The following is a 26,664-nucleotide window of genomic DNA, read 5'->3' on the forward strand; positions in this document are numbered from 1 at the left end:
GATGAACTGAGGCAAATCATACCAGAAACAGGGAGGCAAAAATAAGATGATGTGCAAAATATCTAGCCTCCCAAGAAGATTTGTCTGAGTTCACCAGCAGTCTAGCCATCTTCAGCTTGAGTTGTTCAAGCTGTGAGGGAAAGGTGTTCAGAGAAGAGAAATGTGAGTCCTCTGCCCTTGGAGGGTAGCCCTGTTTTCAGAAGTGTCCCAGAAGCCAGGTACAAAAGCAGGTGGAGTAGGGCCAAGCAGAGAAGCTACTACGTCCTCCAAGAGGCTTGAAAGGCAGGAGATGACATGAAATGATTACTAGAAGGTAGGAGAACCAGAGGAGGGCAAAGTCCTAACAGTCTGGGAACAGCAAGATTTCAAGCTGAAGAATGTGATTGCCTATGGCACTACCAAATCCCACATTAGTATGGCATTAGTGTTCCTTAAACATTTCTAACTAAGTGCAGTAATTATTCTCACTATCTAATCTCTAAAGGCCTTGCAGTTAATCAGTTAATCCAAAGGCAGACTAAGTGTAACACTACATGTAAAAATGTTCCCTGTGTTTTGGAACTGTGCCTATAACCTGGAGAAGAGGCTTCCAGTCCAGTGGCTCTCAGTGCCCCTCTCTGAGGCACAGTCTGGAGGCCAGGAAGACAAAGGTCACACGAATAATTTGGATCCCAGTCAGAAAGTGCCTTTCAGTAAACAGGAAGACCTTTTGGCACTGTTTCACTTGGAAAAGTTAATCTCTCTAGAGATTTGGCCACATAACTTGTATCAAGCGTGTAATTAAAAGTCTGAATCTTGAATGAAATTAAAATATTGAAAAGATTCCAAGTTAGTTTTTGTCAGTGTTAATTGCTGCTGTGCAACAGGTATTTCTCTTGGTGCACTACCTAATATTCTAATGTATCAGGAAATAAATGCCAAAAGAGCAAGAGATTTTATGTTACAGCATTCCCCCCCCCCCTTTTTTTTTTAAGAAACTAGGGACTTTAGCATAAGTATTAAGTGGGCAACTCTGTATTTCTTGTCTCAGGTTCTCTAAATATTAGGTGATGCATAAATGTCTGTATCATGTAATGAGTACGCTGAATACCTAAACAAAAGGATGACTAGAAAACATTTACGTTCCTGTCTGTGAAGTAATGGCTATTTGTATTCCAAGTCGGGAAGCACATAAGAAGTCAAAGTCTAAGATTACTCATCCACAGATAAAACTATTCACTCTGGGTTTTTTAATTACTTTTCTTCAAATATGCTTTAAAATATGTTCATATTGTAGAGGACATATAACGTATAGCCAAATATGTATAATATATGAAGTATAGATGCATTTCAAACATAACCCAAGTACAGTGTGGTCTCACAAGTAATAGAATGTCAACTAAGTTATTACTAACCAGAATATATCAAACCCTTGAGGAAAACAAGCGGATCTCCTTTCATGAGTGTAAAGCATTGAATTGTATTAATAATGACAATCACCACTGCAAGAAAAAAAAAAAAAAAAAGAAAGAAAACAGAGCTAATTCAACATCAGGAACAAGTGCACTGAAGAGTAGTTCACGGCTGTATAGAAGGTGCAGGAAGCAGTGACAGTTTGTTCTTTCTGATTCCAGTTTGTTCCCCTGGGTTTTATGGACACCGCTGCAGCCAGACGTGCCCCCAGTGTGTACACAGTAGTGGTCCCTGCCACCATATTACCGGCTTATGTGACTGTTTACCTGGATTTACAGGAGCCCTCTGTAATGAAGGTACAAGTTGTAATAAAGACTCTGTGGGATCCAGAGACCAAGCACTGTAATCATTTACATTCCATCACTTGGAAACTATAAAATCAGAAATAATTTCAGGGTTAGTGTGTGCAGTTTATGAATTAGGAATCTTAAGCAGGTTTAAGTTGCTTAAACATCTGATCCTTAAGTATGAAACCCACTGTATTCTTATTTGTATGATTTGTATAATGAATGTGTATAATGGGCTTACCAGAATTTATAATGCCTTACTTTATACTAAGCAATATGCTTCTTGATCCAAACATCAGTTGGTTTCTCTTGAAATAAAGAAAATAAAATCTTCTTCTGATTGCTAAGGAATTCTAATTCTGACAATATGTTCTTAGTGTGTCCCAGTGGCAGATTTGGCAAGAACTGCATTGGAATATGCACCTGCACCAATAATGGAACGTGTAATCCTATTGATAGATCCTGTCAGTGCTACCCTGGCTGGATCGGTAGTGACTGCTCTCAGCGTAAGTATCCACTTTTTTTATTCATTTTTACAACCATTAATCAGGGTTCAGCTATGTAAATTCTCTACCTTTTGGTAAAGAAACATTAAGTCAGAAATGAGGACCTTATGGTATGTAATGAAGAGTTCCTAGGAGGGATCAATTCCCAGTCTTCCACTGTCCAAAGAGGAGTTGTAGAGAAGCTGGGTCAGACTCGTTTCAGAAATGCACTGTGAAAAGACAAGAGGCAATGCACGCAGGTTGCAGCAAGAGTGACTTTTACTAGAGAAAAGAAAAATAAAATTACTGTGAAAGTGGTCAAGCATAGCAACTGTCCAGAGTGTCTCTGAAGTCTCCAGCTTGGAAAAGGCTGTGAAATTATTGTCATTGAAGATCCTTTGAGTAGGATGCTGAACTAACTGATGCTAGAGGTCTCTTCCAACATGAAAAAGTCTGTGAGTTGATGAATCTTGCATTGCAAAGAGGGTTCTTGATCTGTTGTTTGCTTGTGTGTAATTATTTAGTTTTATCACACTAGTGTTGTGAATGTACCAGGGCTTCAGGACAGTCATGAATAACAAAGTTATTATTTTACAAATCAGGAGCTGAGGCGCTGAAATACAGGGGATTTTTTTCTTACTACAGTTGCATAGAGAGCAACTGGCAAGGCTCAGAACAAAGCCAAGATTTTCTCAGATGCAAGTTAGTGCTTTGGCTGCAAGACCATCCTTATTCTTGTTAAACATTTGAACATTTTGTTAAGAAATTTTTCACTATAACTTTTGTTAAGTGCTTTCAACTTTTTGGTGGATATTTCTCTTTTTTTCTTTTATAAATGTTTCACAATGCACATTTTTAGTGTCATTCTACCTCACTGAGTATTGTTTTGGTACAATAAACTCAGTGAAGATTTTGTTACAGACTTAAAAATGGGAAGGGCTAGGCCCTGATTTTATTATGTTTCATAGAGTTATTTTCGTAAATAATAAGGCTTTCTCCAGATGCCTTGCTGGGTCTATGCAAATTACCAATGACAGGAAAGAAATATCTGAAGCAAAATTCTCACAAACAGCATATCCAATTCCAAAAGGTTCCAGAATCTGCACAGTCTGAAACACATACATGCCAAAATTTTAGTCAACCCATTTTTATGAATAAAAGAAGCTATACCAGACCTTGATATGTCAGAAATTTAAAGACATTGTGCTGGGGTTTCCAGGGAGGTGCATTTCCTAATAACATGCCTCATTGGTTTATATCATTTATGGTTTGACTGGTCCAGGTTAGCTGGCTCTGTACCAGTGCAATGTGACATCTGGTCAATTTGGAAAAAAACCCTTTGCTGGCTAAATTCTGTGAAGTGATTAGCATGCACAATTCAATATGATACCAAAATAAATCTTGGGCCTATTCCTCTGGACGGCAGTAGCAACAAAGGTCCCTGTTTTTATGGTAAAATAAGTAGGTACTTGGGAGAGTAGCAGAATAGGGGTATTTAGGAGGAGGAGGGACTTACTCACTGAATCAATAACAAGAGAATGGTGCCAGCAATATGAATGGAAGCGTCTATTGAGGCTGTGCTCATGAACCGTAACAGAGGAAGTTTATTTGCTTTGTATAAAGGCCTTTCGTTCACATGGAAAATAATGATTCCATTAATTTCTTTTTGGAACTAGTGACCTTTTTGAAACTTCTAACCTTTCATCTATATGTAATTTACATTCCTTCTTAGTTGGCCACTAATTTCAAATACAAAACAATAATAAAAATCATTATAACACACAATTGAAGTGGAAACAACAAACTTAGTATACTTTTTTTTCAATACAACATAGTATATTTCCTAATGAAGTGCAATCTGGGCAAAGATAACACTTTGCAAAAATACAGCTCACACATAGATGAATCTTTATGGAAACATTTAAAGGATTCAAGAATTTTTATTGCTCCCAGACAGGTCTCTGGACAACCAAATCAGTACACAACAACAAGGAGGTATCAACCTTTTTAAACTTACACAGGAATAAAGCCAAGGCTTCTGTGTCTGACCTGTTTCTTCTCTCCTGTGAAACACTCGTGTTGTACTTCCACAAAACTATTTTTAAATTATGCATCTCTTTACTAAAAAGACAAACAAAACTTAAGGATGTGAATCCTAATCAGTAGAAAGGGGCTATTCTTAGAGTCCCCTCTGCATTTAGTGATATTCTGACATGAAGAAAATTATCTTTTGCTGTCTCTGAATACTAATTAGCATTTTGGAACCACTTCACTATTGTAATGGCAGCACATAATATCAAATTCATTCAGCATGACATTTTTCAAAGCAGTTAGTAAAATTCTATCTCATAACATGTTGACATGATTGTGAGTGAAAAAAATCTCCACTTTATAGATAATTACTTGGTTTTTAGAAATATTGTATTGATTAATGGACCTTCAGAAGCAACTGACTTAACTTGATTAAGGTATAGTCCTGATTATATGCACCATGTATAGGCAATTTTGTAGAATCTAAGAGTGGAAGTAAAAGAAGTAAGCTTAGCATTGGTTCTAAAGCTGTAGGCTATAGCATGTGTTTCAGCCTTCTCTGTTCTCTTTCAGTTTTGAGGCTTAGAAGGCTTATCCCTTGACTGTGCTCAACTGAACTGTTTGCAGATTAAAAAACAAATTAGGAAAGGAAACCTACATGGCTTCTCTATGAGAAAGCTACTGTGAATGTCCCAGTTACTCAGTATCAAGTATTATAACTGGTTTCTTTCACACATTGGATCTTTTCGAGAACTTTATCTAGAGTAAAATGATCTTTTAGTTAAAGAAAAATACCTGTGGCTATTTGCTCAAAATGGAGTAGCCCAACAAATGTGTTCAAAAGAAAAGCAACAAACCCCAAATGAAGCAGTGCTGCTATGTGAATGTAAGCAGTTCTATTCATGGGTATCAAGGATCTTTGTCATTTGTGGTTAATTAATTGCTCTGGGGTGTTTTAGCTTGCCCACCTTCCCACTGGGGACCAAACTGCATCCATACATGCAACTGCCATAATGGAGCTTACTGCAGTGCCTATGATGGGGAGTGCAAATGTACCCCAGGATGGACTGGCCTTTACTGTACACAAAGTAAGTGACTTTTGTTATCTGTTCTTGGTCTACAAATCCGTGACAGAATTTTCCTTCAGTTTTTTTCATACTTTATTCACTGATGCTGCTGAACCTTTTTTGATTGTGAAGTTGCCTTTTTTGATTGTGAACATTAACTCCATGGCCGCAGGGGAAGCCCCTGTGTAAACCTGGCAGAGTGCTTACCACTACATTTGGGCTTCTCTTAAGCCATCCTTCAGAGGAAGACAACTTTTGGCTGGTGCTGTGCATCCCTGTGGATAGAGTGTCGTGTGCACATGCAGAATGAATGACTGACATTCAGATGTTACCACTGCAGATGGGCAGCTATGACTGTAGTCCATAGTGTAGATGGTGCCAGCTTTGCAGACATTCCCCACGGGGTGGAATGATGGTAGCATCTAATTACTTTTCTCTCCAAAACCTCCCCAAGAATTATTACAGCAGCAAGAACCCAACAACCAAGACTGTCAGGTAACACAGAGCTGACTGAAGCCATGAGAATAGCTTCTAGCTTAGCTGTGGTTGTGGTCTACTGAGGCACAGTCCCTGAGTCACTGCTAAGTGATTGTACAGTACATCTCATATCTGTAATTGCTGCCTCCCAGGGGCAACTGTAACAACAGCTTTAGCTTTGCTGCAATTCATATACTGATACAGAAGGTATTTTATTTGGAACTTAGAAACTTCACCTCACTAGACTGTAACGTTATAATTTATTTTGCAATTTTCCTCATGTAATTAATGTATTAATAATGGTTTTTTTCCAGGAGCTTTTCATTAAAATAAAAGCACAGGCTGTACAGTGACTGGGTGTAGGTGTATGGCACTTACTATATGCTGGGTAAGAGTTCATGCAAAGTTTGAGAAATAAATATTTGTTAGATAGATATTGATAAAGTTGGCTTCTTATCTTTATTATATTACAGTTTCAGTTTGGTTTATCTTCAGTCCAGGCACCCCCACTGTTTGTAATCTGGGCACAATCACTGTCTTTGAACTCAAGAAAAATAAGACTGCTAACTGTGTTTTGCATTCAGAGTATAAATACAAGTTTTTCATAAAAACAGAACTCTTGTTTTTCAACTGAATAATGTCAGTGGCAGGAAATAACAGGTATATTATAAGGCCATATGGATGCAGCTCTGGAAGACATTTACTATACTGATTCAGCTGTCAGCTATCATGGTTATTTTGCTTCCTGCTGGTGAATAATGATCTCTTTGCAGTGATACGTCTTCTTCATACTGAAATGGTATCTTTGTGAGGAGCTGAGATACAATATGGTTTGGGCTTTTTGTTTTGGTTTGTTTTGGGGTGGTTTTTGGTTTGTTTGTTTTTTGTTTTTGTCTTTATTTTATTTTTATTTTTATTTATTTTATGTTTCAACATCAACTGTCCAGAAAATATGTCCAAAGGTTCATTAATCACCGAACAGACTCCCTGCTCTGGTTCACAAACTGCCCTCTTTCTTCTCCTTCAAATATCTTCTTAAACCCATTTCTTCAAGGAGCACTTCTTGCTGCATTCTTCTGAACATCTGCTGTCTGCACTATTCCCCAACCTCTTTTTCACGTAGCATTTGCCTAATGTGTATTTTAAACCACTTGAAATAGGGTAGGTCTTGGATCTATTGTGTTTATAGAATGCCATGTTGAGTAGCAGGGCTACAGAAATGACTTCTCTGTAACATACTTAACCAGAATATTTGCATTTTATTTCTAGAGTGGTTGTTTCACTCATTTTCTCCTCTCCCTCCTTGTATTGCAGGATGCCCCCTAGGTTTTTACGGGAAGGACTGTGCATTGGTATGCCAGTGTCAGAACGGAGCGGACTGTGACCACATCAGTGGGCAGTGTACTTGCCGCACAGGGTTCATGGGGAAGCACTGTGAGCAGAGTGAGTAGGGATGGGAATTGTTTGTGCCTGATAGCAAATACTAAACCCTGAGCTGACCCTCTGTTGTTTTGGCCAGTGTTGTGATACAGCACTTCGGCTTCAGTGGGAATTTTGATGCCAAAATAGTTTCAGGAGTTGGACCTAGGCTTTTTCCAAACATAAAAGCCCACAGAAGTAGTTATTAAGACTGATTATGATTGTGATGGCTGTTTACTTCAATTTATAAGTACACGTAAGAGTAATTTGTATTATGTTCTGGGTTTTTTTTAAAACTAAAGAAAACCCCAACAACTCAGACATGTAAAAGTGACAAATTAATCCAAGTAACTATCATTAGCATAAACCACAACTAAAACTGATAGTTAGAAAACTAAAGATAACAAGTACCACATCAATCCTCGTGGATAAAATTAATCTCTGCAATTTGGTTTTACAATACAATTGCATTATAAAAAAATATTAAATGGAATTTTGTTTTCATATGTGTATCATTCTTTATCCAAGAAAATCAAGAATAACATCACTGACATCAGTGGTGGTATAACATTGAAAGAATAATCTGTCTCATAAGCACAGAACTCAGTCCAGCTTTTGCTAACATCACAGAGTGGTGCTCCCACACCTCATCCATTATAGTGCAGTGCAAAGCAATCCATTCAGCGCACTACTGTGAAGGTTTAAACCTAACCTTGTGTCATGCAAAGGCCTTTGCTTTTGATGTGTGTAGGACACTATGAATTACCTGTAACTGGAACTGATTTAGCAGCACCTGGATCTGAAGGGCTGTGCAGTAGCCAAGATAGCATGTGCCAAACCTGGCAGCACTGTAACAAAAGGGAGGGGAGGTTACCATCCTTACAGACACTTTATTTCCCCAGCATTGGGTCTAACCCCAGCTGCAACAGGAAATATGTTAAGGCTAATCAATAAATAATAAAAATTAAAAAAAATAATAAACCCACTAAAAATTTGGAAGTGGATTTTATTTTCTAAGATAAATACAGTTACAAGAAAATCTGAATGGTTTAGAGGAATATATTTATTTCAATGAAATAATAGCTGATAATATGTAATTATTACCTATTTATAGTTTCTTATTCCACTCCAATGATTTCAGTGTTTCACTTCAAAAGAGCAATAATGTTTAGGAAAAGATAAACTTCTAAAGATCCTCTCTTGATGTCATGATATCAAAAAACAATTTTGAATACTTTGGCAAATCTAACTTTATGATTATGTTTTATAGAATTTATATCTTATACCATAATTTGATAATGATTTAGTAATATTTAACAAATGTTTTGTATTAGTGAATTGAACGTCAGTTTTAAAAAGTGACTTGTCATTCCAACTAAGATTTCAAAATGTCAAAATATATTATGGGGTGATGGTTTTTGCCCAGCCATTGACTTCAGTAGTTATAAACTTGTTTTATTGAATGTAACCAAGAGGAGAAAGTATATAAGCATGAAATCCCACTTGAGTCTCAATTTATCAAGACGGCAAGAACATTTCTCTGGCATCTATTGTGTTACATTATCTTGCAAATTATTATAAATTAGGAATACATTAAAGATGAGTTAGATTCTTAAAAAAAACAACAAACAACAAAACCAAGTTAGTATAGTTATAAAACTCCTGAGAGATATCAGAAAATTGAGTCTCAGAAGGTGAAGAAATGCCACACTTCCTCCAACCATGAGAACAATAATGTAACAAGCCACCCAGTAACAGAGGCAGCAGTATAAAAGAAAGAATTTTTATCAGTGTAGGATAATTCTTTACCATGCTAATTACATGATGTAAGAGACACTTTGATCAGTAATTAATTATCGTATTCAAACCATTCTGGGAGAGAAAAAATCATGCAAAACTCTTCCAGTTATCTAATTCTTCATAGTTTAGCATTAGTCTCCTGTAAGTAGTTTCTTAATGTATAGATTACAGTATCAAAGTATGCTATAAGCAGCCTAGGACCAGTTTTATTTTTATATAAATGAGTGGTGAATATAAGACTCATTGTTATGGCACTTAATCTCTTGCTCTTTTACTACATCAGCACAACTGTCATATGACATAACACTGTCCACATGTCTAGCTCTACTCATACGATTGCGTGGTTTAGAGCTGACATTCTTGTGTAGAACTGGCACTTTGTTCACATTTTGACCATTTCTTCACTGTCTTCTACGCTTTTAATCTTTGTTGTTTCGATTTTCCCCCTAATTTCACTGTCTTAGTGGCAGCAACTTTGCAGGTAAAGGAAAATCACTTCTGATTACGATTTCCTTCTCCTTTTCCTTCTTCTTTTCCTGCTCCTACAAGCACACACGTGCATACATATACACACACACCCACACACACGGATAAGATACCCTCTTAAGAAAATGTTTTCCATAGAGGTCTATCTCTAATAACACATTGCCATCTGCTGGCCCTGTACAGAAACGTATGGGGTTAGAAACAAATGCTACCTTGTAGGGTGCTGTAGATCTGTAACACCAAAAGATTCAAGAAATATTGACTATGTCTGATTTTTATTCACACTTATTTTGTGCAGAATGTCCTCAAGGTACATATGGGTATGGATGCCGGCAGATATGTGACTGTCTGAACAACTCAACCTGTGATCACATCACGGGAACATGTTACTGCAGCCCAGGCTGGAAAGGGGCTAGGTGTGACCAAGGTAAACCCTAGATGCAATAAAATTATTGTAAATTAAATCGATCTGATAAGGCATGTGTGTTTAAATAGTCCATGCTATTAAGTTATAAATGTTCTATAGATTTTGTAAATATTAGATGCCTCAGTGATAGTTTATTGGAACGAAGCACTCGAATGCAGGTTGCATGAAATGTTTTAGTGCTGTGCTGTCCAAACCTGCTGATAAGAGCGTGTGTTTTACCTGCTCTGTGCTTTTGACTAGGGAATATTCTTTACATTTTAAACTCTATGAAAATATCTCTTTCTATGAAGAAGATGAGTGCTTTTCCTTAAGGCTAGGATTGTCTTCACACTGGTTTCTGACATAGTTCCATTTTGGCATTAAAAATTGAGTTAAATTAGGAGAAAGATTTAGAAGTGAAATATTTTCTTCAGCCTTTGACACGTAAGTCTCTGAATTTCTGCCACATATTTTCATTTCTTCTTGTATTTCAGCTGGTGTAATTATAGTGGGAAACTTGAACAGTTTAAGCCGTACCAGTACTGCCATCCCTGCTGATTCTTACCAGATAGGGGCTATAGCAGGCATCATCATTCTTGTCCTGGTTGTGCTTTTCCTGCTAGTGCTGTTCATCATTTACAGACATAAGCAGAAAGGAAAAGAAACAAATATGCCCGCAGTGACCTATACCCCTGCTATGAGGGTCATCAATGCAGATTATACCATTTCAGGTAAGCTATATTTAGAACAGGGTTTTTTTCCCTATCTTTTTTTTTTTTTTTTTTTTTTTTTTGTGCTGTTTTAGCTAAGCTCTGAAGGGGTTCAGATCTGCCCCTAACAGGGCTTGAATATGCATGTTTCACCTTTTTGTATTAGCGAGGACTGCTGTGAACAGGACATACTCGATTTCAAAAAGGGTGTCTACAGTTTTGCCTTGGAAGCCTTCCTGGAAAGAGAGGCAGGGAAGCATTGCCCTCTTTAGGAAGGGGAAGACTAATACAGTGCCTTCAACTGCTTTTCACAGGAAAGAAGCCCCTGAGATCAAACTGACAGTGGTGCTGGTAAACTGGGACATGAGACTAGTGGGATGCGATGGTAGACCTGTGTGCTTACCTTTCAGCTATCAGAGACAGTTTATCTGAGTTCAGAAAGATGCTGCCCCTATATCTGTAGCTGCTTAGTTTGTTCTGCATCACAGTCTTTTAATCTCTGCTTTTGAAACTGTGAAGGTGGCTTACCCTGGTAAAATGTGTTACTTATAAGGAACAAGTGACCAGATACCTCACTTTATTACGTAACATTTTGCATCCTCAAATGTTTTTCTGCATGAAACAGTAGAACTATGGGCATTTCTATTCCTTTGTGCCTGTTTTTAAACAGAATTGAAAAGTGTGGTGAAATATGGTTCCTACCAAGACTTTAAATTTAATGCCAACAGCTTGAATACCGAAAGACTGCTATAGCTGTAGAAAATCAGGATTTTACTGCAGAGTAGCTCAAGTCTGAAACAAATGAAGGGAAGGAGCAATGCTTCTGAAACAAAGCAGGAGCTTTCGACCTATGAAAGTGAATTTGAGTTGGGATGCAATGGGTACGTGAAACTTCAGGCAATACTGTGTTTTTTGCACACAGGTATTAAGGAAAGCAGCAGCCAGCAGAAACAGTTTTCAGAGTCAAGGAAGATGTGTCAGCAAAGGTGGTGATGCTCTTGAAGCACTAAAAAATACTGCTGTGAATTCGATGGTAAAAGTGTATATCATTAGGACAATGCTATGACTACAGAGGCAAAAGAGAGCAAGACATCGCAGCAGAAAGAGAAGTTAGCAAGTAACACTTGTGAGTGCACTTTGCTGAAAGCAAGAGCATGACTAGTCAGTTTCTGCACTGTATCTCTAATTTCTTTCAGTGAGTCCAAGATTTTTAGATTTTTTTTTCAAGAAACTAATTCAGATTCTGAAATCAGTGCAGCACTGCCAAAAACATCTTAAGAAAGAAATGGCATGTTATTTTTAGTTGTTCATTTTCCTTTCTTTTTCTTTTCAGAAACCATCCCTCACGGTAATGGTGGAAATGCTAACAGTCACTATTTCTCTAACCCTAGTTATCATACTCTAACTCAATGCACTACCCCCCCTCATGTCAACAACATGGACAGACTGACCCTGGCAAAGGTAAAGCATAAAAATCTGGATGCTTCTGAGTAAACCAGCCTTTGGTTTATTTTACATTTTTCCCTAATTTTTCATATTTGGTTTATTTTTGCTTTCCCTGATTATAACATGGAAATTCAGCAAATTCCCATTGGTTTTAATTTCTATTACCTGTCTTTCTTTGAAACAGGCAAAAAACAATCAGCTATTTGTGAACCTTAAAAATGTAGAACCTGGAAAACGAGGCACCATCATGGACTACACAGGAACACTGCCTGCAGACTGGAAACATGGTGGCTACCTCAATGAGCTTGGTAAGGAAAAAAAACAACAAAGGAGGCGAATGTGGGTATGATTCATGGTGCTTGCAATGGACTGGAAGGCAGGGTTGTTTTCCTGGTTCTTTGCTCAAGGTAATGCCAGGCATCTCAGACTGTGTGAGGTTCAGGATTATAGGTTTGATCTTCCTTTCAGGTAGTATCCTTAGAGGTAAAAATGTGACTCCTTGTAAGGAATGGTGAATCAGTCTCATGCCCGGTGCAGACATGATATGCAAAATAACTCCTATTATTTTTATTAAAATATTTGCTTATTAAATAGTTTCATAAAACAATGGGTATTGTACACTAACAGTCTGCTTTGGCAAAATTACCTATCTTTGTTAAAGAAATGAGAGGTTACATATATCCTTTTTTTTTTTTTTTAATCTTGACCAAATAGAGTCAAAGCTTTAGAAAGTAGTTTCTCATCTGAGCTGTTTCAGACGTAAATTCTATGAGCATCTTCCCAACTAAGCCTCCTGTTTGTCAAAAGGCAGAGCACTGTCCTTAGGAATAAAAATTCCCGAGAAGTGGTGAGAGTTGCCATATCCTGCTTTATGCTATCTTTTGCTGTCTTTTCATCCTTTCCCAATCTCATGCATTCCAGAAAGATTGGATTGCACTGACCATATCTCTGACCAATGGAAGCCTTAAAAGGGACTTTCAGTGCCAGTATAATTTAATTGCCTTCATTTCTGGTCCTTATCAGTATCAGATTGTGGGAATCAGAACAACAGTATGCAGTATTAAATTTTTTGTGCTCATCCCCAGTCTTGGTCTAATCACAATTCAGGCTCAGATCTATTTTAGGAAAGGTTTTCAGTCAAAATTGTCAGTGTTTAACTTTACATTTTCTTAGAGCATTTGTACTAGCACTTAAGACTGCTGCAAGATAATGGCTGTGGTTAACCCACTGCAGTAGATCTTGAGTAACACAGAAATTCTAGAGGACTGGATGAATTCTGGTATTATGTCTGTTTTCTAGAAGATCAAATGAGATTACTTGGGTTACTCTAAGCTGGTGACCTGGGCATTAGTCTTGGTAAAAACAACACAACAGCTGACATGAGATCAAATAAATAAAGATGGGGTGTCTGATGAGTTCGACGAGCATGACGATACAGCCCTCCTGTTGAGTCATAAGGTTCAGAGAGGATCCCCATGCTTTCTAAACACCTTCTCAGAGAGGAGTCTATGTGCAGATAGATCCAATCCTCGTCTCAGATTTGGTTGGTATTTTGGCCTAAAGGATTATACGTCTAGGATGGGGAGGGAGACAGACTTTAGACAGCCCTTCTGTTGAACCATGAGGTTCAGAAAGGGTCCCCTTGCTTTCTGAACTCCTCAGAGAGGACTCTAGGTGCAGCTAGATCCAATCCTAGTCTCAGGCTTGGTCGATGTGTTTAAGTCTAAAGGATTATATGTACAGCCACTCATCAGACTTAATATTTGCGTGTTAGAGCCCAGTTTAAGGACTTTCACTGAGAGTCAACATTTGCCTGTCAGAGTCCCATTAAAGACTTTCAATGAAACAGTTTCACAAAGTTGAACAAATAGATGATTTATTAAAGTGACAGATACAAGAAGTGTGGAATTGCTGTTGGTAAATACACTTGCTGCAAAAATAGAGCTCGAGTTAAGAGTAGAGCACTTCTGTTAGTAATATTATCCCAAGTAACATTTGACGTAGTCAGTGGTGCAAATCTTACCAAAGAGGCATCTCTTCTTGGTGAGGAGAGAGGTCCAGGCATGTCAATCTGTCACATAGTTAAGAGTTCTCATCCTCAAAAAAAAAAAAAAAAATATCTAAAATGCCATTTTTTATACTTATGGCAGGGTGGGACTAAGTCAATATGGTGTGCCAATTGGCCCTTAACAAGGTGTCAGTTCGGGAAGGTCAGTTGGGCCCAGTGACTCAGTGCATGAGTGGGAAGGATTCGGTACAGACACAGATTTATGGTTACAGATGTGCAGGAGTCTTCCTGGCCTTCACTGAAGCAACACTAGGCTGTGAGGTCCCTGCCTACCTGGGGTGTCACTCAGTTAGCCTACTTGTCAGACTGCATCCATTATCTGTTTTGCGGGATAGAGCTGCTGCTCAAGTCAAACTCCGCACTCCACTTCGAGCTGAATACAGCCATTCATTGTTAGGTCAAGATGGTGGAGGTGGGGAGCACACCACCACATCCCACCCTGTGGACTTTAGTCACAACTCACCAAGCGGACCACCATATAATGTGGATTTAGACAGACTGAGGAGTCTGTCTCTCTCTCCCGTGTTTTCATCTTTTCCCAGTAAAGTTGTATAATTAGTAAGTTGAATCATCTTAATGTTAACAGCTTTCATTATAGCTGATTTTATGCAAGATATTGCTATGGTTATGATAATTATAATCACAATAAACATCAAAGCATATTGTATTAAACTTTGGATCCAACCAGTAACACCAAGCCCAAACCAATGAAACACATTTGAAAGGCAGCTATTCCTCATTGATTCTCGAAGTCCATAGGTGTCTTCCTCCACCTGTCATATCTTCTCTAGTTGGATGTTGAGGTCCTGTGTACCATGGATATAGATGCAGCAATCAGTACTGGGGAGGTTTAGGTAGCCACAAAGTCCATTTTGATGTAACAAGGTAAAGCCCAGTGCCATGTGATTCCAAAGAGCCATTTGTGACATAGCTTGTAAAACTGGCTTCAGTAGAGCAAAATCCCCATGATCCTTCCATTCCCCAGGTTATGCGGGTGGCAGCTCCTGAGTATTGCCACCTGTCCACATGTCCTCTGAGTTCTGTTCTCATCTGTTCCATGTGAACCACCCAGTGGGGTCGGACACTAGTCCTTTTTCACATGGAGCACAATGTTGGGAAGCCGAAGGTACACTGGAGTTCAGGTCACCCAGCCCATAAAGAGGTATACATATTACCACCATTACAGGCCCAGATCAAACCATCTGGAGCGTCACCAGGGGTAACAGAGCAATCACTGCAAAGTCTACATTTACTGCCTTATATGTTATACTGTGATTCCAGCACAGACAGTCTATTTTTAGGGTGATGTAAAGCATCCAATAGTATTTAACCCAATCATGTTAGTTCCAACTAGAACAATTTATCACATTTTGGCAAGACCAAAACACTGACTGATTTGACACTGAGACAAAAGAGAATCCCAGGTCAAACAGAATAAAACCCTGAGGTTCATTCTCATCAAACCCGAACCAGGCACAATTATAATTACAGATATCTGGTTTGGGACAGTCTTGCCTTTTATTCCACTGTACACACAGGATGTAGTTACAAGTTGATTATAGTTCAGGCTGTTGGTTACTTGTATCCGCGGTCACAAATCTGTTGTTGCCCATATGATATGATGTCAGGGAAAGTTACATTTTCCTCTTCAAAACACATACACTTTGTGCTACTAATGGTGGGGAAATCAAATGTCTAGCTGAATTGCACAGCAACACTTTTTTTTCAGAGGAATGAAGATTCACTGTTTGGAGGGTATCCATTATATCCCACAATCTCAGCAAGCTCCCTGCTATGTCTGTGGGAAGAATACCCATGGGAAGGGGGTCTTCCACAGATTTAGGTAGAGGCAAACAAGCAGGAATACTAGATTCATTGAAGGCAACTGAAAATCCCTATGTAAAGGTTAGAACTAAGTTATAAAACCATGGGTGACTTGGACTGATGATGTTCTGTTTTTACTCTTGGTATCTTTTGATTCCAAGTGTAGTATTATCCATAAGCATATTAACCCAAAGCATAACTTACCCTAATTATATCCTTCACCTCACAGCCTACAGCTTTGTTTCATTTGGGTATGATAACTTTGGACTGTAAATATACCTAAAACTACTCACATATAGTATTAGGACTATTGTTTGTTAAATGACAACTGAAGTTCTGAATTAATAATACAAACACATGCATTTTAGATCAACACCTTAATACACACAAGTGGTTTTAGTTTATTATCTCAAACAATATCACAGGTTTGTTAGCCATGTCCATATTAAAATTTTGGTTTCCAGCTCAGTATGAGGATTACAAGCTGTTCACACTAGTAATCTGAACTCTTTGCTGTCCAGATCACGCACCCGGCTTCTTGGCATTTTGGTGTGTTAGAACTGAATTTTTTGCTCCTGTGTCTATTAAAAGCTTCGCCAACTGTCTCTAAGGATCAACTGGAATTAAAATCTATGGGCCATCATCACTTATCCACTGATAAGTTTCCACTTTCCAGACAGGCAGGCCCAAAGGCCCAATTGCCTTCCAGGCATTACTTTTTTTTTTTTTTTTTTTTTTTTTTTTTTTTCAGTTCATGTCCTTCAATTCCTCGCTAAGAAGGAGGAAAGGGCTGTCTTCTTTCTGGGGACTGTTAAAATATGCTCCCTCCTTTCACTGTTATCTTGTTTCTGGAATGTTTCAGTCAGACTCAAAAAAATGCTAGTAGGCTGACCTGGAATCAGGGAATGCCTGGGACTAATGCATCCTTCCATAACTAATTCCTCCTGTTCACGGGTTTTTAGATTTGCTTACCTTTGATCTAGTTTCTGTCCCCTGTTTCAAGGGTCTTACTTTGTGATCTCCTCCCCATAACTTCAGGTTTTGTTTTTCAGCTGGTGTATCGTCCCAGCCCATTTCACTACTATAGTTCACAATGCCCTACATTAATTCCACCCATGTAGGGAGCTACTTAGGAGTATTATTGCTTTGTTTTTTATTATAGTCAGTATTTTTTTAATGTCATCCTGTTTTGCAGCTAGATAGGGTTTAAGAATTGACAGAATCCTCTAATCAGTGGTTTTAACATTGCACAATCTATTAAATCAATTAAATTCTGTTGTGGGGCTGAGGGCACAGTTCTACCAGGAATTGATTTATTTCCTGCCAACTGACCTCCACCTGCCGAATCAATTCTCTGGCTTAAGCTTAGTGGTGTGCATCTGGTGAACTTGTTGAGGCAGGGGTTCTGGCAGTTTCCTGTTCAGATCTCCTCAAATAACCTAATTTTGTTCTTGGAAACTATGGATTTTGTTTATAAAGACGTATAGATAAAGTGATAGGCTTCTGTAAGGCTTCTAGCGTAGTACCACAACACAATCTGATTAAAAACCAGCACTCCATAACATCGTTCAAAGCTCTGAATTCAGTTGTCAGGCATTGCTGCTTGCTGATGTTCATATTGGCATTTATATTGAGCGAAATCTGTTACCAACAGATGATTGCAAAGCTGTAGACTTAAATATGTAGATGCTACATATTTAAGGCCATTCCTGCAGGTCAAGGGACTGGAACAGAGTAACCATGGACAACACAATGGGAGTGATTAACTTTGGAAGCAAAGTACCAAGAATTGGAGTAAACTTTGCATACTCTGAGATTTTCAGGTCAAGATGGGATGCCTTTCTGGTAGATACTGTTTACCCAGACAAAAAATATGCTTTAATCAAATATTCATTTTTAGGCTCATTCAAGAGTGACTGGGGAAGATGTAGTGGCCTGTGAGGTTAAACTAGATAATTTAATGGTCCCTTATGACCTTAGCTACCTTCCCTGTTCATAGAGCTACTGTTTGAAAGTGTGCAAACAAGTAATAACAATGGTTCTGTAACCCTATACTGTGCGCTTTCACAGTGCTTGTAAGAGAATTATTCTGCTGAGGTAGAAATTAGTCCAGCTTTAGAAGCTGTTATCTAATCACTTTTCTTTGTCTTTAAAACTACTCTTTTTTACATCATTTTTCCCAGGTGCTTTTGGACTTGATAGAGGATATTTGGGAAAGTCCTTGAAAGGTGAGGTTATTTTCTGTTGCATTTAGATGAAGCGACATAGACATTCAGTTTAATCTTTTGAATTATCTTTGGTTTCTTTGTAAAGACAATGTAAAATAATTTTGGACTACATTATTCCTAGATAATGAATTGATGCATGAAGTTTGCTTGCTGCTTTTTTTTTTTTTCTTTTTTTGAGGGGAAGGTTTAAAAAAAACAAAACAACAAACCAAGCATTTCTAAGTCCCCTATGTGTCACATACATCAAACGTTTCTGTAATGCTCGAGTCACAAAATGGCTCCATTCTAGACAGCACAAGGGGGATGGCCTTGAATTCAGCCTAGTGAGCCAGGTAAGGATGTAAGCTGCCTCTCATGAAAGGCTTTGGAAGAGAGCCAAATCTTCTTGCAACTGATGTGGTCAATGTAGGACTGCATGAGTACAAGCTTGCAGTGCTTCATCCCATTCAGTACAGGCCTTTGGAAAGGGTAACAAAATATTAATACATAGAGAGGAAGAAATGTAGGGTGGTGGTGATATTATCATCTTTTGAATTATACAGTTTTCTTGTAAGACTTCATACTGGACCATACTGGTATGTGGCACTTTCTGTTACATGATTAAGGTATGCCAACAGTGACTGAAATGCCTGGATAACCAAACAATGAAAAAAGTGTAGCTAAGTCCATATGAATAATGAGTTAAATATGTATACAACAGCAGCTGGTTTGTCACCTTGTGTATAATGCAAACCAATTAAGCTGAAGGAGTGATTTATTATACCTGACATTCCCTGGGTTTGGGTCACAACAACCCCATGCAACACTGCAGGCTTGGGGAAGAGTGGCTGGAAAGCTGTGCAGCGGAAAAGGACCTGGGGTGTTTGTTGACAGTTGGTTAAATATGAGCTGGCAGTGTGCCCAGGTGGCCAAGAAGGCCAGTAACATCCTGGCTTGTATAGAAACAGTGTGGCCAGCAAAAAGTGATCATCCCTCTGTACTTTGCATTGATGAGGCCACACCTTGAATACTGTGCTCAGTTTTGGGCCCCTGACTACAAGAAAGACATGGAGGTGCTGGAGTGCATCCAAAGAAGCGCAGCAAAGCTGGTGAAAAATCGAGAGAGCAAGTCTTATGAGGAGTGGCTGAGGGAACCGTGGTTGTTTAGCCTGGAGAAAAGGAGGCTGAGGGGAGGCCTTATCACTCTCTGCAACTACCTGAAGGGAGGTTGTAGGGAGACAGATTCACAGAATGGTCAAGGTTAGAAGGGACCTCTGGAGATCATCTAGTTCAACCCACAGCTAAAGCAGGTTCTCCTAAAGCAGGTTGCACAAAATTGCATCCAGACAGGTTTTGAATGTTTCCAGAGAAGGAGACTCCACAACATCTCTGGGCAGCCTGTTCCAGTGCTCTGTCAGTCTCTTTTCCCAAGTAACAAGCAATAAGACAAGAGAAAATGGCCTCAAGTTGTGCCAGGGGAGGTTTAGATGGGGTATTAGGAAAAATTTATTTGCCAAGAGTTGTTGGAACAGACTACCCAGGGAAGTGGGGGGAGTCACAGTCCTGGAGGTATTTAAAATATGTGTAGATGTGGCACTTAGGGACATAGTGGACTTGGCAGTGTTAGGTTAACAGGTGGACTCAATGACCTTAAAGGTCTTTTCCAACCTAAATGATTCTATGATTCTATTATTAGGAGAAGCCCAATTTATATATCTTAAAGAAGTCACAAAGTTATGAGCACTGATATGTTCACCGCGGTCAGTCCTATGCTGGGAACAACTGAGAAAGTCTCAGCTCTAAAGCTGTAATAACACAGCATATCACAAAAGAACACAGGAACAAAGTAACACAGACACCACAAAATCTCTTCCCAGCATAAGAAAATGCATCTTCTCTTTAACTAGTTATCTATCCTTCAGTTAAATCCTGAAGCCACCTGATTTGTCCTTTTCAGTTCTTCTATGTGCACCTTACAGAAACTTAAGACAAGCTTGTTACTCTTTTATTATGGCTGCTTACACAGACTTTGCACCAAACAGGCCATCCATGGAAGTCACCTTACCATCTGCCCAGACATTGCTATTGGGAACAGTCTTAGATCACTTATTTTAATAGCATCCTGAGTTCAACACTTGGAAAGGCAAAAAGTATTCTGAAGTGCATATTAAAAACTGATTTTACATGTTAGCTGTATTTCATGCTAGCTACTATTTTATCCAGAATTGAAGGTTCTCAGACTTTGAAACAGGAGTTCACTGATGGCAAAATCAATCCCATAAAAAAGCATAGCAGTAGAGGTGCTTTCATTAATTGCTGTATAACTATTTTGAAATGTTATGACTGGTTTCCATTTAAATGTTCATTTATGAGTTACTTTTTAGAACTCAAAATTAAAGAAAGCCCTGATTAGTAGCCATGTTCATAGTAAGTAGCATGCTTGACAAAGTAATATGTTTTTCTTTTTGCAGATATAGTGAAGAACTCAGAATACAATTTAAGTAATTGCTCATTAAGTAGTTCTGAGAACCCATATGCTACCATAAAAGACCCACCAGCTCTTGTACCAAAAAGTTCAGAATGCGGATATGTTGAAATGAAGTCACCAGCACGCAGGGACTCCCCATATGCTGAGATCGCCGGCTCTGCTTCAGCCAATAAGAATGTTTATGAAGTTGGCAAGTACAAAATATACTTCTAGATGTTGAAGGTCGAGAGCACAGGGCCATTTTTATTTTAATCAGTTTAACCAAAACACATGAAAAACTACTGAAAAAATGATAATGCATTCAGATGATATTTTCTACTCAAAAGCTATAACGACAATCTCATTCTTTTGAGACAAGTGGTGTAATTCACAAGAACAGAGTTTGAAATACCTTCAGCCCTGTTTTATAACCTCTCCATTTTCCTGGCTTGAAAACCTTTCTTTAAACAGCATGAGATAAACTTAGCATTTCATTGCAATACAATTCAGCTCTAGATTTGGCTTTTAAGTACTGAATGCAGCTCGAGTAAGTGTATGGGAGGGATAGAAAAGATCTGTTATCTCCCCCTGATCAGCAAAAACAGCATCTTCACCCACAGACATAGGAACATAGTATTTCACTGCTGTGGGCCCTATCTAGTTACTGCATTACCATAGTTACCATAGTTACAGGAAACTTTGGGGTCTTGTGGAATGGTAATTATCCTAATGGTCTCTGTACTCTGGAATAAAGTGTATTTCACATGTCATAGGATATTCTGTCCCCAGTTAGAGATTCCTCTGAAATCCATCAATATTCCTATTGTGTTTCTAAGGATTTTTATAAAATCTTGATTGAAAGCCCCAAATTTGGGATTTTTTTTGTTTGTTTGTTTGTTTGTCCACACACAAAGAACAGATGCTGGTCCACTTCTGTCAGTGTGGCAGGGCACTGCTGCGAGCCCACAGGTGTAACTCACCATAAAGCCAAACCCCCTTAACATCAACCTTTTCTTTTAACCTGCATTTCAGGACTCATCATTAAAAGGAATCTTTATTTCAAGCAGAAAGGAGAGGATATTTTGTAACACAAATTGAAATGAAATACAGTGTTTGCCTTTTGTTTGCCACTTGTAGTGTTGAATGTGTGTGCTCTCTTTTATCGCAGAACCTACGGTGAGTGTTGTCCAGGGAACATTCAGCAGCAGCAGACGTTTCAGCCAGGATCCTTATGATCTTCCAAAAAACAGCCATATTCCATGTCATTATGACTTGCTACCAGTTCGAGATAGCCCCACATCCTCTGCGAAGGGGGTCAGCAATGAATGACCCCAAAAGCTGATGTGTAGCACAGTGGGACTCTCAAGGGGCAAAGTGGCATGATTGTGCTCCTTTCTGTAGTTTACCATCATATTTGGCTCCTAATCTGTCCAGCAGAGAACTGCTGTACATTAAACAGAATCTCAACATGAGGTTTGTATTGTGTATAAAAGTGACAGATGGACAAATGCCACACTCTGGGGATCCTGATCATTCTTTTTTTCATGGCAGTAAATTTTATAGAAACATGTATGCAACACATTTATACTGTAATATACTGGCTTAAAAATACTAGTTTGAAGATCAGTTTTGATAACATCCGATTTCACCGGCTTTAAATATAGACTTCATATTTCTCATGTTTCAGAGTAGAAATACTCCCAAGACAGTGCAATTTACCAAATACCACCTAGTACAAGTGATCTGATTCACCAGTTCTGTAGAAGAAAAACTGCCTTGCCAAATTTTACCTTCCATTTTAGTCAGGATGTATTAAGAAATCTGCTGGGGATAAGTAAGCACAATGCTGCAATTGTTTGGGAAATCTATCAACAGGCTCTTTTGTCCATTACTGGTGGTGGGTATACTTTTGAATAGTTTTGGAGGTAAAAGCATTGCATACATCAGTATTATATGATGTTTCAAGATCTCTTGGTACTCCAGACCAGCACCAATCTTCAAGAAATCTTTTGCTACTGTTCAACTCTGTATTTTGCAGTTCTGATGTCTGTTTTTGCCACACACAACTAATAATCCATAACATATCAGTAATTACTTCATTAAATCAGTTTGTTTATTTTTGTCACCATGGACTGATTATGTAAGGAGTGGACAAAGGTGATGACTGCTGTAAATCTTAACTGCAAGGAAAGGTTTACATTTTATAAACAGGTAGTAATAATGACTGTAATATAGGATAAAAATAGTAAGTTGTTCTGATTTTTTTTTTTAGAAATAACTAAGCAATCTCTGTGCATACTTGCTAAAAAGGCACCTTTTCTTTTTTATAGTTGATGTAGGGAAACACATGCTTAAGCTGGTCTTTTGCATTGCTAATAATGTGACACATATACCCTCATTCTTCATTAACTTGTCTCCATTTTTATGCTATGTGTCTGTGTTTCTAGTGATCTAGCTTGTAATTGCAAAAATATTCTACTGTGTGTCCATTTCTTTTGCATTTTTGTGAACTGGCCTTACTTTGTCTGGTTAAAGGGACCTCTGGGCAGAGGGAAGAGGATTAAAGTAAGAATTCATGGCTTACTGGTGTCTGTCAGAGGTGGTTAGCATAATAGCATAACTGAATTAATAGGGAAGACAAATCAATGTGTTTTTGTCAAGGATAATAGCACGAATATGCAAGAAAATAAAGAACAGTCCCTTTTTAAAGTTTAGCTTATTCTATTGACTGTATGGGTGGAGACTATCTTTCCACAAGGCTGCCTTCTGTCCCTCCAAAGGGGAGTCTGTTATGAACTGCACAATTTGGTGGAAATTAAATTTGCCAAAGTATCCATCCATTGAAGCAAAATTGTCCCCTAGACACATCAGCCTAAAAATAAAATGGTTGATATAAAACTGGACATTCTCTTTCAGTGGAAAGTTACCTTTAGAAACCTAAAAATGATGTGGCAGCATCACTTCCAGCTGCTGCTGCTGTCAGTGATGCTACCTGCTAACATGCTTATAACATAACCCCGCCCAGCAGGCTTTTCCACCATGTCCTGGAGGTGACCCTGTAGCTTTTTGTGAGTAGTTTGTCCTGAGGGTTGCTGTACCCCCAATGGATGGAGAAAGGATACAGGCAGTTGCATTGTATGGCATATAATGGGAAGCACCAGTCCTCTCTTCTTTCTGTATTGAGATCACATTTTGGCATATGACACCTGTGACATCCTATAATGATGTGAAGAGCAGTCAATAGGTCAAGAGTTTGGTGCATGTGCTCTCCTGCTTAGCACAAGGAGTGCCATGACCGTTTTTGTCTTTCCTTCTGGACTGCAAAACAGTCTGAGGCAAAGAATAAACTTGTGACAGCCACAGTTGCAACCTGTTGCCTTTGGAATACTAAATACAACAGAGGCTCAACTGGAAGAAAACCTGAAAAAAATTTTTTACAAATTTTTTACAATTTTTTTTTTAAAAGGAGCCCCAGAGATGAAATGGAAATACAGTTTACTTTTGTTGTAACTGAAGTGATGATAGATGAGAGATGTGCATCTAAAGACATCGTTGCAAATGTGCCCAGGCCTGACAATGTATATGCCTGTATGAAGTGCCCCATAACATTATTCGTTCTCGCTGGCCATGAGCACTGTCTGTTTTGCAATTCCCTGGGCATAGCTTGTGTATCCTTGGAATAAATAATTTTATTATCTTTGGATTTTGCAAGTACAGAAATTAACTATAAGATTTCAAAAGCCAGTTACAATTTAATTCCTCTGTAAGACAAAGTATCAATTGGGTTTGTATGCATAAAGGTAACATGTAGAGCTACTGGTATATACATGTGTTTGTACTGTGTGAAACACTTTAAAATAAAACCTTTCTTCTCTGAAGCCATGAATAGCAAATGCTGTATTTAGCAATTGTGAGCTCACAAAAAATTATTTTCTTACTCTGTGTAAAATGTGGAGACCACTACACAAATCTTCATAATACAAACAGTTCTGATTTTATATGAAAAAGTGAAGAGCTGATTAAATTGTATTTGTTTAAAAATTTTTACTATGTCACATATCCTCAAGTGATCTATTCAGCCAAATATTCATGAAAACAGATGAGTTTCTGGTAATTTTGCCTATTGTGTATGTTCTAAGTATACACATTACCAAAGTTTGCCTTTCTATATGTGGGTAAAACCCCTGCTGTGTAGTCAGCATAAGCAATGTATGCATATATCTGAGCTGGATTTGCAATACATATAGGTCAAGTAAACAACTTGTGAATTTACTTCAGTGAATGGTTGTTGGTAGACACTCAGAAAACAGATTGCCTGCAGGGGTAATGCATTATTCTTAAATGATAGCTGTGTATCATTCCAGAGGTAAAAAAGCACATGGGACTTGCATTCATAATCCTGCTGTCTCTTGCGTGACTAGGGAGGCTTGCTCTGGAGTACGCTCTGCTGTCAATTTAATAGACCCTCAGCTCAGTCCTTGTGACTGTCACATAGCTCTTTTTGTAGATTGCAGTATGCTCTTTAGAGAACTTAAATATTTCTGAACATGCATACTGTATTGTGGTGGGAACTTAATGAGTAAGTTGATATAATAATCTCAGCAAACACCATCTACTCGAGAGAACTGGCTTCACCACAGACAGAAATGGAAAGAGATACCTTGCCTCTCTATATATATTCATGTTACAGTAGTGAGAAACATAGCATTGAAAATGGAGATAGCTATTCCCTAGCAACTTGTTATCAGCTTAATAAAGTGCAAAATACTGCACGAAATTAACGGCTGATTTAAAAGTAAGTAGTGAGTATAAACTTTAGGTTTTCAATAATGTAGATTTATTAATTCTGGTCATTTAGAAGCATAATAAACCTCAAGGCTTTTTACTGTATCAAAGATTTTTAATCACAACACATTGTTACACACAAAATTTGTCCTTATCTTGATATCCATAGAATTCCCATAAATTTTAATTGGAGAAGTGCGTGCAGATTACAGGGGAAAGAAGATTTCATTATACTCATACTTTCTGCTGAGACAATCTGCAAAGTCAAGTCCATATTGAAGTGAAATTAGAATAAAATAAAATCAAAACTGGGGAATGCGTTATTTAAAATATATTGTATTTTCCAAGTACTGTGACTACAGTTGAATTTTTTATTAGATACATGTCCAAATAATAATCCTTATACTGAAGCTCTAAAGTCCAAACTGAAGAATACAGAGCTAATTTTGACAAAAATGCTTTATATTAAAGATTGTATATATTGTAGTTTAAATGACTGAAAACAGATGGGTGCATGTTTATTAATTACTATACAGAATATCTTGTAATTTGGTACACTCATACTAGTGCTAGAGCACTGAATCTAACTCTTCTGTCTTCAGTTTTTTAGCCCACAAGACTTCACTTTGATATGATTGAACTGTAATATATTTTTAAAGAAAACCTATCAAATATGCTTGGCTTTTTTTCTTTGCTGTAACAAAAAGTGTTTGGTTGTGAAAATATATCTATTTTCCAAAGATGACTGATGTTCATCATTCTGTCCTTCACTACCATTTATTTCGCTTCACATACCTGTAGGTTAATGTAATAAAAGTTTCTAATGAAAGAAGGGAAATGCTTTGAATTTTTTTCCTTTGTTTTTCATTTGTTTTGGATGGATCTTGGAATAACATGGGTAATAGAAAAAAATGATATCATGCCCATGCTGGACCACAAAGCAATATTTTATTTTCCCTCTTCTAAAAAGCAAGTAGTTCATGAGAAGTTTTGTGGAAAATCAAGGCTGACTGTGAACAACTGAACTTCTGTGATTACTGTCTGTTCATTACTAATGTTAACTTGGTGGTTCTTTCAAGCCTGTCTCTTGAATGCGTAAAGCTTTAACTCTGAGAAAGGTAGGGTGTTGAGTTGCCCAAAGCAACACATTTCCTGTTTTTAGAGGATAATAGCCTTAGATTAAACATAAAGTCAGTAACAAAAGTACAAATATCATAAAAGGTGATAACATACTGGAGTTTCTGTTT

General features: G+C 38.0%; 1 protein-coding gene across 2 annotated transcripts in view; it reads left to right on the forward strand.

The window, feature by feature from the left end:
* The window catches only part of MEGF10 (multiple EGF like domains 10), a 110,036-nt gene extending 83,809 nt beyond the window's left edge, over positions 1 to 26,227 (forward strand). For both annotated transcript variants that reach the window (XM_040580704.1, XM_040580705.1), the window contains exons 15-25: positions 1,614 to 1,748; positions 2,117 to 2,245; positions 5,215 to 5,343; positions 7,114 to 7,242; positions 9,803 to 9,931; positions 10,405 to 10,641; positions 11,954 to 12,081; positions 12,251 to 12,374; positions 18,142 to 18,186; positions 20,637 to 20,843; positions 21,801 to 26,227. In XM_040580704.1, the coding sequence (XP_040436638.1) occupies positions 1,614 to 1,748; positions 2,117 to 2,245; positions 5,215 to 5,343; positions 7,114 to 7,242; positions 9,803 to 9,931; positions 10,405 to 10,641; positions 11,954 to 12,081; positions 12,251 to 12,374; positions 18,142 to 18,186; positions 20,637 to 20,843; positions 21,801 to 21,961 (1,553 nt within the window). In that variant the 3' untranslated portion in view covers positions 21,962 to 26,227. The remainder of the gene's footprint in view (positions 1 to 1,613; positions 1,749 to 2,116; positions 2,246 to 5,214; positions 5,344 to 7,113; positions 7,243 to 9,802; positions 9,932 to 10,404; positions 10,642 to 11,953; positions 12,082 to 12,250; positions 12,375 to 18,141; positions 18,187 to 20,636; positions 20,844 to 21,800) is intronic.
* Positions 26,228 to 26,664: the final 437 nt, after the last annotated feature.

The sequence above is a fragment of the Falco naumanni genome, chromosome Z, assembly GCF_017639655.2.
Source record: "Falco naumanni isolate bFalNau1 chromosome Z, bFalNau1.pat, whole genome shotgun sequence".
Taxonomy (NCBI): Eukaryota; Metazoa; Chordata; class Aves; order Falconiformes; family Falconidae; genus Falco; species Falco naumanni.